The following is a 12,405-nucleotide window of genomic DNA, read 5'->3' as shown; positions in this document are numbered from 1 at the left end:
ACAATCGTTTTTTTTCTCCTGGGTTCCATTTACGACGGGGACAGGCACAATATTGATTGGATTGATTTCCACTACCCTAAACAGGCGCGCTTGAGACCACACACACTAACACATATGCGCAAGTACGGCGGTTCAAAAGGCGTATTGTACCATGCATGCAGACTACCGAGCCCCGTTGCATCCCAGCTAGTAGCCCCCGCTCCGATAGTCAAAGTGCTTGGAGAAGCTGGTGATGGGGTAGATTAAAGGGGAACTGCGCTTATTTGGGAATTGTGCCTATCGTTCACAATCATTATGAAAGACGGATGGATTTTTTTTTTCTATGCATTATAAAATATTAAATAAACGTAAATAAGAGTCCGCTCTACTATTTTGCAAATAAAATCCGATAATCATTCAAAAAGCACCAAAAATACTTAATTTACAGTATGTGACTTGAATATTAACCAAGTATTAGTGACATTGTTATTATAAGCGCTAAAACCGAAACTATTTATAGACGCACCGTAATCACTTCCTGTGTGCCGATGTTTATCGAGTGGTCTGCTGCTTCCTCGCTTCCCTGCTCCCTGTAAGTTTATTGTAGATCATAAATCATGCCTTTCCCCTGAAAAGGAGATGGCTGGTGATATAATCCGACAAGTTGTGGCACTTTGAGAGCTATTCAGGACCTGGAACTGGTGAGGACGACACAAAAAGCGCTTGTTGCCCCCCGCCCCCCGACCCCGTTTCTTCGCGAGGATTATGAGACCTTTTTCATCTAAATGGGAATCTATCAACATCCTAGCAATCAGCATCCTAATGACCAGGCATTGTAAGTAATGTTGTTTTATGTTTGTTGGCTCTCAAAGTCTGCAGTGATTAATAGTGATTTAAAAAAAGCTAACGCTGCACTGCATATGCTTAAAATGATCAAAATACATAAATAGTAAATACTATAAATGTGCTTGTAACCCTAACCACATATATACTTACATAATGTATATATAACCCTATTAGAGGTGTTTGGGTGTTTAAGAGCGCTACAGGCAGAATTGAAAAGCTACCATAGGCTCTGCCATAAGCAGACTTTTGATTTAATATTTAGAATGCATTTTAAAAAAACATCCGTCATGTTTCTCATAATGATTGTGACCGATAGGCAAAATTCCAAATGAAGTGCAGTTCCCCTTTAAGACCGCCAGTAATGTCACTGTGGACTTTCACCAATACGCCTGGACAAATGCAAAATTCCAAATGAAGTGCAGTTCCCCTTTAAGACCTCCATAATGTCACTCTGGACTTTCACCAATATGCCTGGACAAACAACTGCTTGCTTCACTGATGATTCCATCTCATCAGTGGCCCACCAACCCGTAAGCCGAAGCTCCTATGTCCGCCTGCTTTGCTCCTACTTCACTTCCGCCTTCAACACCATCAATCCACAGACCCTGTTGAAGAATCTGGACATGCTAAGGCTGAGTTCATCATCGGGGAACTGAGTCCTGGACTTCTTGACCAACAGACCACACACAGACTGTCAGGATCCACAATACTGTCTCCTCTTCCATCACTCTCAGCACTGGCTTACCCTATGCATGTGTGCTGAGTCCTCTCATCTCCCCACTACTGACCTATGACTGCACTGCTAAACACCACAGCTGTCTTTTTGTGACGTTTGCCGATGACACAGCAGTAGTGGGACGCATCAGAGACACCACTGAGTCAGGAGTACAACAAAGATTTAGAACATCCGGTGGATTGGTGCAAAAGCAACAATTGCATCAATGTAAAGAAGAATTAAAAGGTGGTGGTGGACTACAGGAAATTCATACACCCTCTTCCTCCCTACACATTGGAGGAGCAGCTTGGAAGTGGTCTAGAGCAGTGTTTTTCAACCTTTTTTGAGCCAAGGCACATTTTTCGAGTTAAACAAATTTGGAAAAACTACTTTGTTTTAGCAATCAATAATATTGCAGTTGTTTTTATCCTTCTTTGTGGGGACATTGTTGATTGTCATGTGATGTTCGGATGTACTTTGTGGACGCCGTCTTTGATCCACAGTAAGTCTTTGCTGTCGTCTAGCATTCTGTTTTTGTTTACTTTGTAGCCAATTCGGTTTTAGCGGATGAATAGATGGATAGATAGATAGATAAGAAATAGAAATCAAAAGCAAGAGGCCATACAAAAATAGAGCTGTTATATTACCTTGGGGTAGAGATGTACTGTAGGAAATAATTTGTGCCTTCCAAGTCCAGTGGAACAGTGTCCTTTGACTTCTCTTCTGTACTGTTCTGGTCCAACTGGAGAGTAAACAGATGAATCAGGCATCACATCTTTACAAATCCATGTTTGAGGAAGTTGACACACAAAGATATAGTAGCAACGATTGGAAAAAGAAGAACCTTGACCGCTGGTAACTCACCTTAGCTCTGTCTTTGATGTTTTGACCAAACACAAAAGAACTTGCTACATCTCCCTCCTTCTCGCTGTCTCCTTCATCTTTACCACTTGGATCATCTTCCTCGTTTTCATGTGGCTAAAATCGACAGGTAGGAAACAAACAAATGTCTACCTTTTCCAACCTGGACATGCATTACGCAATGGGGTCTTGTGATCATTCCCAGTTACCAGTGACTTGGTCGGGGTGGCTGAGTGCTCTGTGTTGTTAAGGAACAGGGACTGGGTGGATGGCGGGCCGTCCGACAACTGCTGCTTCACGCCATTAGTTCCACAAGTGGAGTCTAAACGCATGTACAGAAAGAAAAAAAAAAAAATCAAGGTAAAAAAGAAACAGTTAACGACGTTGCAGCATACTTGCGATACGAATCAAAGACAAAGACATACTAGACTCTATGTGTGATTTTGAGGGTGGTGCTTGAAGAACTGCGGGGCGGAGAACGCTCCGTTGCTGCTCTTTTGGTTTCTGACTCGGGACGCCTACAGGAACAAATGCACTGATTGGAGTTCTCTGACTGAGGTTTCCGTTCTTGTGGTAGAAACGCAAGCCGGATCAGGGTTTGTTTATGACCCGTACCGCTTGGCGGGAATGGGTACAAACCTGAACTGGGCGCCTGTCCGTGTATGAGAGTCGGCGGCTTTAGGCGGAACCCGACAGGCTTCTCCTCTGGCGATGTCCAAAGAAGGTGAAAGACAAAACATCCATGTGTTAAACAACAACTGATGCTCCTTCCTGAGCCACTCGGCCAGTTGCCCTGGCAACGCTTATAGAGTCATTTATAAGATCCCTCTCAAGTCTAGTGAAAATGAGAGCCTTTATTTTAATTCTAGTGGCCAACACAATAAGTCTTGAAGCATGGCGGTGACCCAGACAGAAGACACAAAAGAGACAAAATGACGATCACATTAGCACACAATTAAAGCATGCAGGTATTACATTGTTGTCATCTTAATGCAGCATTTGTGGAAGTGTCTTTCACCTCAAGAGTCTTTGAAATCCAAGAATTGTCTGGAAAGCTCACCTGGCTCAGAGTCAGAGTTCCCAGTGGGAGACTGGCAGAAACTTGGGGGCATGAATATATTGTTCTTGGGAGCTGCAAAGTAGTCAACAAGGCTTGCACTCAGTATACAGAGCAAGTCAGTGTAACGCCAGCAAATCAACATACAAGTGTTACCAGAATGTAAAGGTGGGAATGATGAAGTCCTCTCCCTTTTGACGGGAGGGAAATAGTTTGTTTCGTCCTTATCGGAATCTGAAAATCGACAAGCAAGTATAATTATTGATGATATAACATGAATGGCAAGTAGGGGTGTAACATCTTAATTATGGTTTGGTATGTTACTTTGGCATTAGTTAGGGGGATTTTGGCTATAATACGGGAACTAAATCCCCAACATTTAGGATGCATAATAAATATTGAACAGAAAATTGCAAGGTTATTATGGGGAATCACAATGTTAAACGATCAATAAATCTAACAACATAAAAAAAAATGCTTATTATATAATAATAGCAATGGCTCTGCAATAGAGATGTCCGATAATAACTGTCTGCTGATACTATCTGCCGATAAATACTTTAAAATGTACATGCCCCTAAAGCTGACCAACACGCCGGACTGTAGTCAGTTGGAAGCGTGTCTTAATGAAATTAAACAATGGATGTCCGCTAACTTTTTGCAACTTAACGCCAAAAAAACGGAAATGCTGATTATCGGTCCTGCTAGACACCGACCTGTATTTAATAATACAACTTTAACATTTGACAACCAAATAATAAAACAAGGTGACTCGGTAAAAAATCTGGGTATTATCTTCGACCCAACTCTCTCCTTTGAGTCACACATTAAAAGCGTTGATAAAACGGCCTTCTTTCATCTCCGTAATATAGCTAAAATCCGCTCCATTTTGTCCACTAGAGACGCCGAGATCATTATCCATGCGTTTTTTACGTCTCGTCTCGATTACTGTAACGTATTATTTTCGGGTCTCCCCATGTCTAGCATTAAAGGATTAGTTGGTACAAAATGCGGCTGCTAGACTTTTAGGTTTTACTAATTACGTATAAAATACTACACGGTCTAGCTCCAGCCTATCTTGCCGATTGTATTGTACCATATGTCCCGGCAAGAAATCTGCGTTCAAAAGACTCCGGCTTATTAGTGATTCCCAAAGCCCCAAAAAAAGTCTGCGGGCTATAGAGCGTTTTCCGTTCGGGCTCCAGTACTCTGGAATGCCCTCCCGGTAACAGTTCGAGATGCTACCTCAGTAGAAGCATTTAAGTCTGACCTTAAAACTCATTTGTATACTCTAGCCTTTAAATAGACCTCCTTTTTAGACCAGTTGATCTGCCGCTTCTTTTCTTTCTCCTATGTCCCCCCCTCCCTTGTGGAGGGGGTCCGGTCCAATGACCATGGATGAAGTACTGGCTGTCCAGAGTCGAGACCCAGGATGAACCGCTCGTCGGGACCCAGGATGGACCGCTCGCCTGTGTATCGGTTGGGGACATCTCTACGCTGCTGATCCGCCTCCGCTTGAGATGGTCTCCTGTGGACGGGACTCTCGGTGCTGTCTTGGATCCGCTTGAACTGAACTCTCGCAGCTGTGTTGGAGCCACTATGGATTGAACTTTCACAGTATCATGTTAGACCCGCTCGACATCCATTGCTTTCGGTCCCCTAGAGGCGGGGGGGGTTGCCCACATCTGAGGTCCTCTCCAAGGTTTCTCATAGTCAGCATTGTCACTGCCGTCCCACTGGATGTGAATTCTCCCTGCCCACTGGGTGTGAGTTTTCCTTGCCCTTATGTGGGTTCTTCCGAGGATGTTGTAGTCGTAATGATTTGTGCAGTCCTTTGAGACATTTGTGATTTGGGGCTATATAAATAAACATTGATTGATTGATAATATAGGAAATTATCAGTAACTGTTTCAAAATTATTAGTATGTGTGTTAAAAAGTTAAATTCATGACTTTTTAAAACGCCACTGTGTACACGGACGTAGGGAGAGGTACAGAGCGCCAATAAACCTTAAAGGCACTGCCTTTGCGTGCCGGCTCAGTCACCTAATGTCTACCCCTCAACCCCGCCCACCTCAACCTCCTCATGCTCTCTCAGGGAGAGCATGTCCCAAATTCCAGGCTGCAGTTTTGAGGCATGTTAAAAAAAAAATAATGCACTTTGTGACTTCAATAATAAATATGGCAGGGCCATGTTGGCATTTTTTTCCATAACTTGAGTTGATTTATTTTGAAAACCTTGTTACATTGTTTAATGCATCCAGTGGGGCATCACAACATAGGCATAATAATGTGTTAATTCCACAACTGTATATATCGGTATCGGGTGATACCAATATCGGTAAATAAGAGTTGGACAATATCGGAATATGAGATATCGGCAAAAAAAGCCATTATCGGATATCTCTACTCTGCAATCATAATTTTTCCTCCTTATTTTTGTTAACTCGCTCACTGACAAAGATTGTGGATGACTGACAAGAGGATACACTTCATTTATTTAATTCTGCTATTGAATAAACATATTTAGGTGCTGAGAGCATGATTTACTGTTCGGATAGTGTATTATTGACTATGGGCCCGGCCCAGGTCTAAGAGTGCATCCCTAATCTAAATTAATATTGATGGGGAAAGGTGGTTTGAGATACAAGGATTTGGGGTTGCGATAATTAATTTAATTTAAGAGTAATTTGAGATAAACGCTGTCCCTCAGCTTTTTGTTATGCCTAAAGTTGCGAGCATAATTTCAGTGCCGAACATTTTTAGTACCGGTAGAAATAATATTTGTCACAAGAATGTGCCGGGCTTCACGGTGGCAGAGGGGTTAGTGCGAAGGTCCTGCAGTCCTGGGTTCAAATCCAGGCTCGGGATCTTTCTGTGTGGCGTTTGCATGTTCTCCCCGTGAATGCGTGGGTTCCCTCCGGGTACTCCGGCTTCCTCCCACTTCCAAAAACATGCACCTGGGGATAGGTTGATTGGCAACACCAAATTGGCCCTAGTGTGTGAATGTGAGTGTGAATGTTGTCTGTCTATCTGTGTTGGCCCTGCGATGAGGTGGCGACTTGTCCAGGGTGTACCCCGCCTTCCGCCCGATTGTAGCTGAGATAGGCGCCAGCGCCCCCCGCTACCCCGAAAGGGAATAAGTGGTAGAAAATGGATGGAATGTGCCATTTGAGCAATAAAGAGTTAATATATTGTTACACGTTGCTGTTCCTGCTTTATTCACACAAGAAACGAACATGTTTTGATTAGACTGTTGACGTCGACACAATCCTGCCCTTTTTTCACCGTAACTTAAAACTGTGTGTAAAAGAAGAGAAAGCAAAACACCAAATCTTTTGACACAAACCATAAAAAATGTGCTACCTGTTAGCAGCCTACCTGGTGAGTCAGACACACTCTAGAATCAGTTTGCATCACACAAGCCGGAGCCAGCGGCATGCAGCCTCAAAAGTTGAACATTTATCCATAAAAAATATTGAGAAGCTGCAGATGCTGCGTTTGCCGTGTTTCAATTTATTCAGTCTAGTCCTGACTCAAGAAACTGGACGGTCGAGCATTACTTTTTGCACGCGGACACGTGTCATTCATTTGTTGTCAACTCTGATTTTTTCGGGTCCGTCACTCAAATGCGTCCGTGTGGAACATTAACAGCAATTTCCTAGTTCCTATTGTTACACGATGGAGAAACAGTTAGGTGACACCTACAAAAGTCAGCTCTCCAAGGTAAATGCTAAACAATATTACAGTATTTTATAAAACTTCTATAATTGTAGTGCAGGGGTAGGGAACCTATGGCTCTAGAACCAGATGTGGCTCTTTTGATGACTGCACCTGGCTCTCAGATAAATCTTAGCTGACATTGCTTAACACGATAAGTAATGAATAATTCCGCTGATAATCACAGTGTTTAAAATAACGTTCAAAAGATATGACATTCCCATGCTTTTTAATCCAACCATTCATTTTCTATCCAAGAAGTCGCATTAATGGTAAGAAGTATTATATTTATTATTGGTTAGCTTTAGAATAAGTGAATTGTATTGTGAAGTGAATTATATTTATATAGCGCTTTTTCTCTAGTGACTCAAAGCGCTTTACATAGTGAAACCCAATATCTAAGTTACATTTAAAGCAGTGTGGGTGGCGCTGGGAACAGGTGGGTAAAGTGTCTTGCCCAAAGACACAACGGCAGTGACTCGGATGGCGGAAGCGGGGGTTGAACCTGGAACCCTAAAGTTACTGGCACGGCCACTCTATCATCCGAGATGTACTGCTCCAATATCAATCAATCAATCAATGTTTATTTATATAGCCCCAAATCACAAATGTCTCAAAGGACTGCACAAATCATTACGACTACAACATCCTCGGAAGAACCCACAAAAGGACAAGGAAAACTCACACCCAGTGGGCAGGGAGAATTCACATCCAGTGGGACGCCAGTGACAATGCTGACTATGAGAAACCTTGGAGAGGACCTCAGATGTGGGCAACCCCTCCCCTCTAGGGGACCGAAAGCAATGGATGTCGAGCGGGTCTAACATGATACTGTGAAAGTTCAATCCATAGTGGCTCCAACACAGCCGCGAGAGTTCAGTTCAAGCGGATCCAAGACAGCAGCGAGAGTGCCGTCCACAGGAAACCATCTCAAGCGGAGATAACGTTATTAAAAAGAATAAGAGGCTTATTATTCTCTAAAAATGTTGGTCTTACTTTAAAATGCACGCATTGAATTGTATTCTGTGTTAAAAAGCATTATATGGCTCTCACGGAAATACATTTTAAAATATTTGGCTTTCATGGCTCTCTTGGCCAAAAAGGTTCCCGACCCCTGTTGTAGTGCATGCTATTGTAATGTTTTGCATCCAATATTTCTTATCTAAGAGTTTGTATTTCTTTTTACAAGGAATGTTTTGTGAAAATTGTGAATTTCTGATCGGGCCAAATTCGGAATAAATAGATTTCTGTTCCTTTCAATGGGAGGGGCTGATTTAAGATACGAGAGTTTTAAGTTACGAGCTTGGTCGCGGAACACAATCTGCTCGTAAGTTGAGGTGCCATTGTGCATGTATCGTTACACCCCTACTGGCGAGACTGATCACATTCAGACATAACTTTTTACCTTCTCCATCCTCTGCACTTGAGCCCTCTGCAGATCGCTGAGAGAAACACAATATTTAGTTTGAAACCATTCCAAGGCGGGGATATCTTTAGAACAAACATCCAAACAAAACTTAGCTCAAAAATATAGTGCATGTTGTCACAATGAAAATTTACAACACTGTATTTTCGCTCTCCTGGGGCGAAAAGGATGACAAAGTGAAATATGTGCTTGGGAAGTATTTTCATCGAGCCTTGTTTACAGTTCAGCCACTGGTGAGGAATGTGTTAAGCACCTTCTTCAAAGCAAGCTTATTTTAGAGCAGGCAGAAATCTCAGAATTGAGTTATATATTTATTTGAAGACTAAGAAAAAGAAAACCACTCACCTTCTGAGTTTTGTCCTTTTGAAAAACAAACACCGGGGGCGTTATGGCAGGCTTGTCTGTGGGCAGAAAAAAAAAAAAACATAAAAAGAAAGGTTAGTCATCTAAGCCAAGAGCTGACCTGAACAATTGTGTTAGAAACACAGCATCGGTAGGGGTCAGCATACACAAAACAAACAACTTCCTAAGACCGTAGTTCAGAAAAATAGAGTTCACGTGTCAAATTAATGGTGGTGGTAAAAATGCAACCTCACCACACGCATCTTTCTTCACAAATATATACTTTTAAATTGTACACAATGAACGTGTTGAAATGTAAGATAACTGAGTGTTTCTGTAGAACAAATTCAGAATTAAAGCGTAAATGTTTAATTGATTTTACGCTTTGATATCCAGCGGCTAATGTGTATTTACACTTGTATGACCGCTGAAAATGTTTTTAAAAATTACGAGGTAATGCGGTGACTTGTCCGCCCGATATGCTTCAGCTGCCTGGAATGGACTTATGTCTTTAAAAAGGTGCATATCATACAAAACCAGGAAACATAAATAAATAAATGATAAATGGGTTGTACTTGTATAGCGCTTTTCTACCTTCAAGGTACTCAAAGCGCTTTGACACTACTTCCACATTTACCCATTCACACACACATTCACACACTGATGGAGGGAGCTGCCATGCAAGGCGCCAACCAGCACCCATCAGGAGCAAGGGTGAAGTGTCTTGCTCAGGACACAACGGACGTGATGAGGTTGGTACTAGGTGGGATTTGAACCAGGGACCCTCGGGTTGCGCACGGCCTCTCTCCCACTGTGCCACGCCGTCCCAGCTTTTATTGGTATTCAATGATATAACGAGGTATATCAATAGGTTCTGTGACAATTGGTACCTGTTTTTGTGTATTTTAGATCTATGTCTGGAAAATTTGAAGTCAAACAATGAAGGCATAGCAGAGATATTTTTAAAACCATCTTGCTTTCCTTCATACTTCCTCCAAACAAGTCGTTTGGAATTTGCACATCTTGTGACATTTTCCAACACAAAGATATACATATAGGGTTGTCAAAATACGTTTTTTTCCTTTTACATGAAAACACTTTTTTTTAAACATGAAACCACATTTAAGTGATATATTGTATGAATTAATTTACTGAATATAGTCTATTATTTACGTAGTATTGGCTATAAGTTTGGCTAAAAGCTTAAGTATCATAAAAACGTTCCTCATTGCTTTATCCATCTATTTTCTACCGCATATTCCCTTTTACGTCGCAGGGGGCGCTGGTGCCCATCTCAGCTACAATCGGGCGGGAGGCGGGGTGCACCCTGGACAAGTCGCCACCTCATCCTCATTGCTTTATTTTGGTGAAAAAAAAATAGTGCATTTAAATTATCTGTCAGAAGCAGCTGGTCGCACACTTGCTGAATTTCCCCCAGGGATCAATAAAGTACTTTCTATTCTATTCTATTCTATTCTAATTGCAGTCGACACCCAGGAAAGGTAAGAAGAAAAAGTAGAAGAGAAAGGTATTTTATTCAAATAAATGCATTTCTTGTTCAAGCCTATATCTTTTGACATTACTATCGACAATAATGTCTAACTTTACGTCGTGTGTGTTTTCGACCCTCTGTTTGGACATCAATATTTAGAGCATGGGTGTCAAACTCTGGCCCGCGGGCCAAATTTGGCGTGCCGTGTAATTTCATTTGGCCCTTGGGGCAATATCAAATTAACATTAGAGCTGGCCTGCTGGTATTATACAGCATTCACCGCTAATACTCATACTTGCCAACCCTCCCAAATTTCACTGTCCCTCCCAAAAAACATTCTCCCGATTTCCACCCGGACAACAATATTGGGGGCATGCCTTAAAGGCACTGCTTTTAGCGCCCTCTACAACCTGTCGTCACTTCTGCTTTTCCTCCATACAAACAGCGTGCCGGCCCCGTCACATAATATATGCGGTTTCTACACACAGGTATGTGAATGCAAGACATACTTGGTCAACAGCCATACAGGTCACACTGAGGGTGGCCGTGTAAACAACTTTAACACTGTTACAAATATGCGCTACACTGTGAACCCACACCAAAAAAGAATGACAAACACATTTCGGGAGAACATCCGCACCGTAACACAACAGAACAAATACCCAGAACCCCTTGCAGCAATAACTCTTCCGGGACGCTACAATATAAACCCCCCGCTACCAACAACCCCTCGCCCCCACGTTTATTTTCAAATTTATTAGCCTGTGGAAAAAGTTAATGTTGATTTTTACCTCAGAAGGCTGCAAATAGAAATGAGGCATTAAATGTTTTTATTAAAATTGTATTTAATATGCCTTTAATGTTTTTTCCTTTGTTTCTTGAAAGTTGATTTTGCACTGTTAAGTTATATAAGCGTTGCTTGTTCCATATTCAGTGTTAAAGCAAAACAGTGTAGCAAACTGAGCAATAATTATTGATATTTTATTATTATTATTATTATAATTATTTGAAACTGGATTTTGCATGTCACTATAAAGTTATGTAAGCCTTGCTTGTTGAATATTCAATGCAAAAGTTGTCCGGGTGGCTTTTAAAAGGTTAATTTGTTGAACTTTGGCCCGCGGCTTTGTTCAGTTTAAAATTTTGGCCCACTCTGTATTTGAGTTCGACACCACTGATTTAGAGTGTGCATTTGTTCCCGTATTGTGTGGGTTTTCTTTGGGCACTAGTTTCCTCCCACCTTCCAAAAATATGCATGTTAGCTTCATTGGAGACTGCAAATTGTCCATAGATGTGATTAGAGGTGGGAATCTTTGGGCACCTCACGATTTGATTACAATTCAGGTGCTATGATTCGATTTTTGCAGTTATAATTTATGTTTGACGCAGTTTTAATTTTATTTTCATTTCACAAGTTAAAGGGTTTAATCACTTGTAATTCATTTGGAATTAACAGTTACATTAATTCTCACACTTATTAAATAATAAGAATTTGTGTAAAACTGGACTATAAGACTCCGATAATAAAGGAGCTAGTCGGGATCTCTCAGTGAGGTGGCTTGCAGCAGTCAAAATAATTATGGGTGTAATTATGAGTTTTGTTAAGGTGTTGGGGTGTGTCTTTAAAAAAATAATATTTACAAAATTCACTGAGCAGGTTGTGTTGTGTGTGAGCATGTGTTGACTTTTTTTCTCTGCACCATGACTAGGAAAGGTTGTTTGGATTGGGTCATATAAGTAAATCCTGTTTTATATTGTAAAAAAAATTACACATCATGGTCACTGATATGAGTTATTCACAAAATAATTATGGGTGTAATTATGAGTTTTGTTAAGGTGTTGGGGCGTGTCTTTAAAAAAAAGTATTTACAAAGTTTACTGAGCAGGTTGTGTTTTGTGTGACCATGTGTTGAATTTTTTTCTCTGCACCATGACTAGGAAAGGTTGTTTGGATTGGGTCATATAAGT

At 41.3% G+C, this 12,405-nt stretch overlaps 1 protein-coding gene across 3 annotated transcripts in view; it reads right to left on the bottom strand.

Annotated features, from left to right (window-relative positions):
* ranbp3b (RAN binding protein 3b) overlaps positions 1-12,405 on the bottom strand; it is a 65,513-nt gene that overhangs the window by 22,198 nt on the left and 30,910 nt on the right. For 2 of the 3 annotated variants that reach the window (XM_061920865.1, XM_061920866.1), the window contains 9 exons: positions 8,949-9,004; positions 8,583-8,619; positions 3,615-3,692; positions 3,462-3,533; positions 3,041-3,106; positions 2,827-2,919; positions 2,611-2,723; positions 2,405-2,518; positions 2,188-2,282 (listed from right to left, as the gene is read on the bottom strand). In XM_061920865.1, coding sequence (XP_061776849.1) covers positions 2,188-2,282; positions 2,405-2,518; positions 2,611-2,723; positions 2,827-2,919; positions 3,041-3,106; positions 3,462-3,533; positions 3,615-3,692; positions 8,583-8,619; positions 8,949-9,004 — 724 coding nt within the window. Of the gene's footprint in view, positions 1-2,187; positions 2,283-2,404; positions 2,519-2,610; positions 2,724-2,826; positions 2,920-3,040; positions 3,107-3,461; positions 3,534-3,605; positions 3,693-8,582; positions 8,620-8,948; positions 9,005-12,405 lie in introns of all 3 variants that reach the window. The other variant, XM_061920864.1, reaches the window with a different exon arrangement.

The sequence above is a fragment of the Nerophis ophidion genome, linkage group LG14 (genome assembly GCF_033978795.1).
Source record: "Nerophis ophidion isolate RoL-2023_Sa linkage group LG14, RoL_Noph_v1.0, whole genome shotgun sequence".
Lineage (NCBI taxonomy): Eukaryota > Metazoa > Chordata > Actinopteri > Syngnathiformes > Syngnathidae > Nerophis > Nerophis ophidion.
The sequence above is the reverse complement of the archived record's forward strand: the minus strand, read 5'-3'. Positions and strand labels throughout refer to the sequence as shown.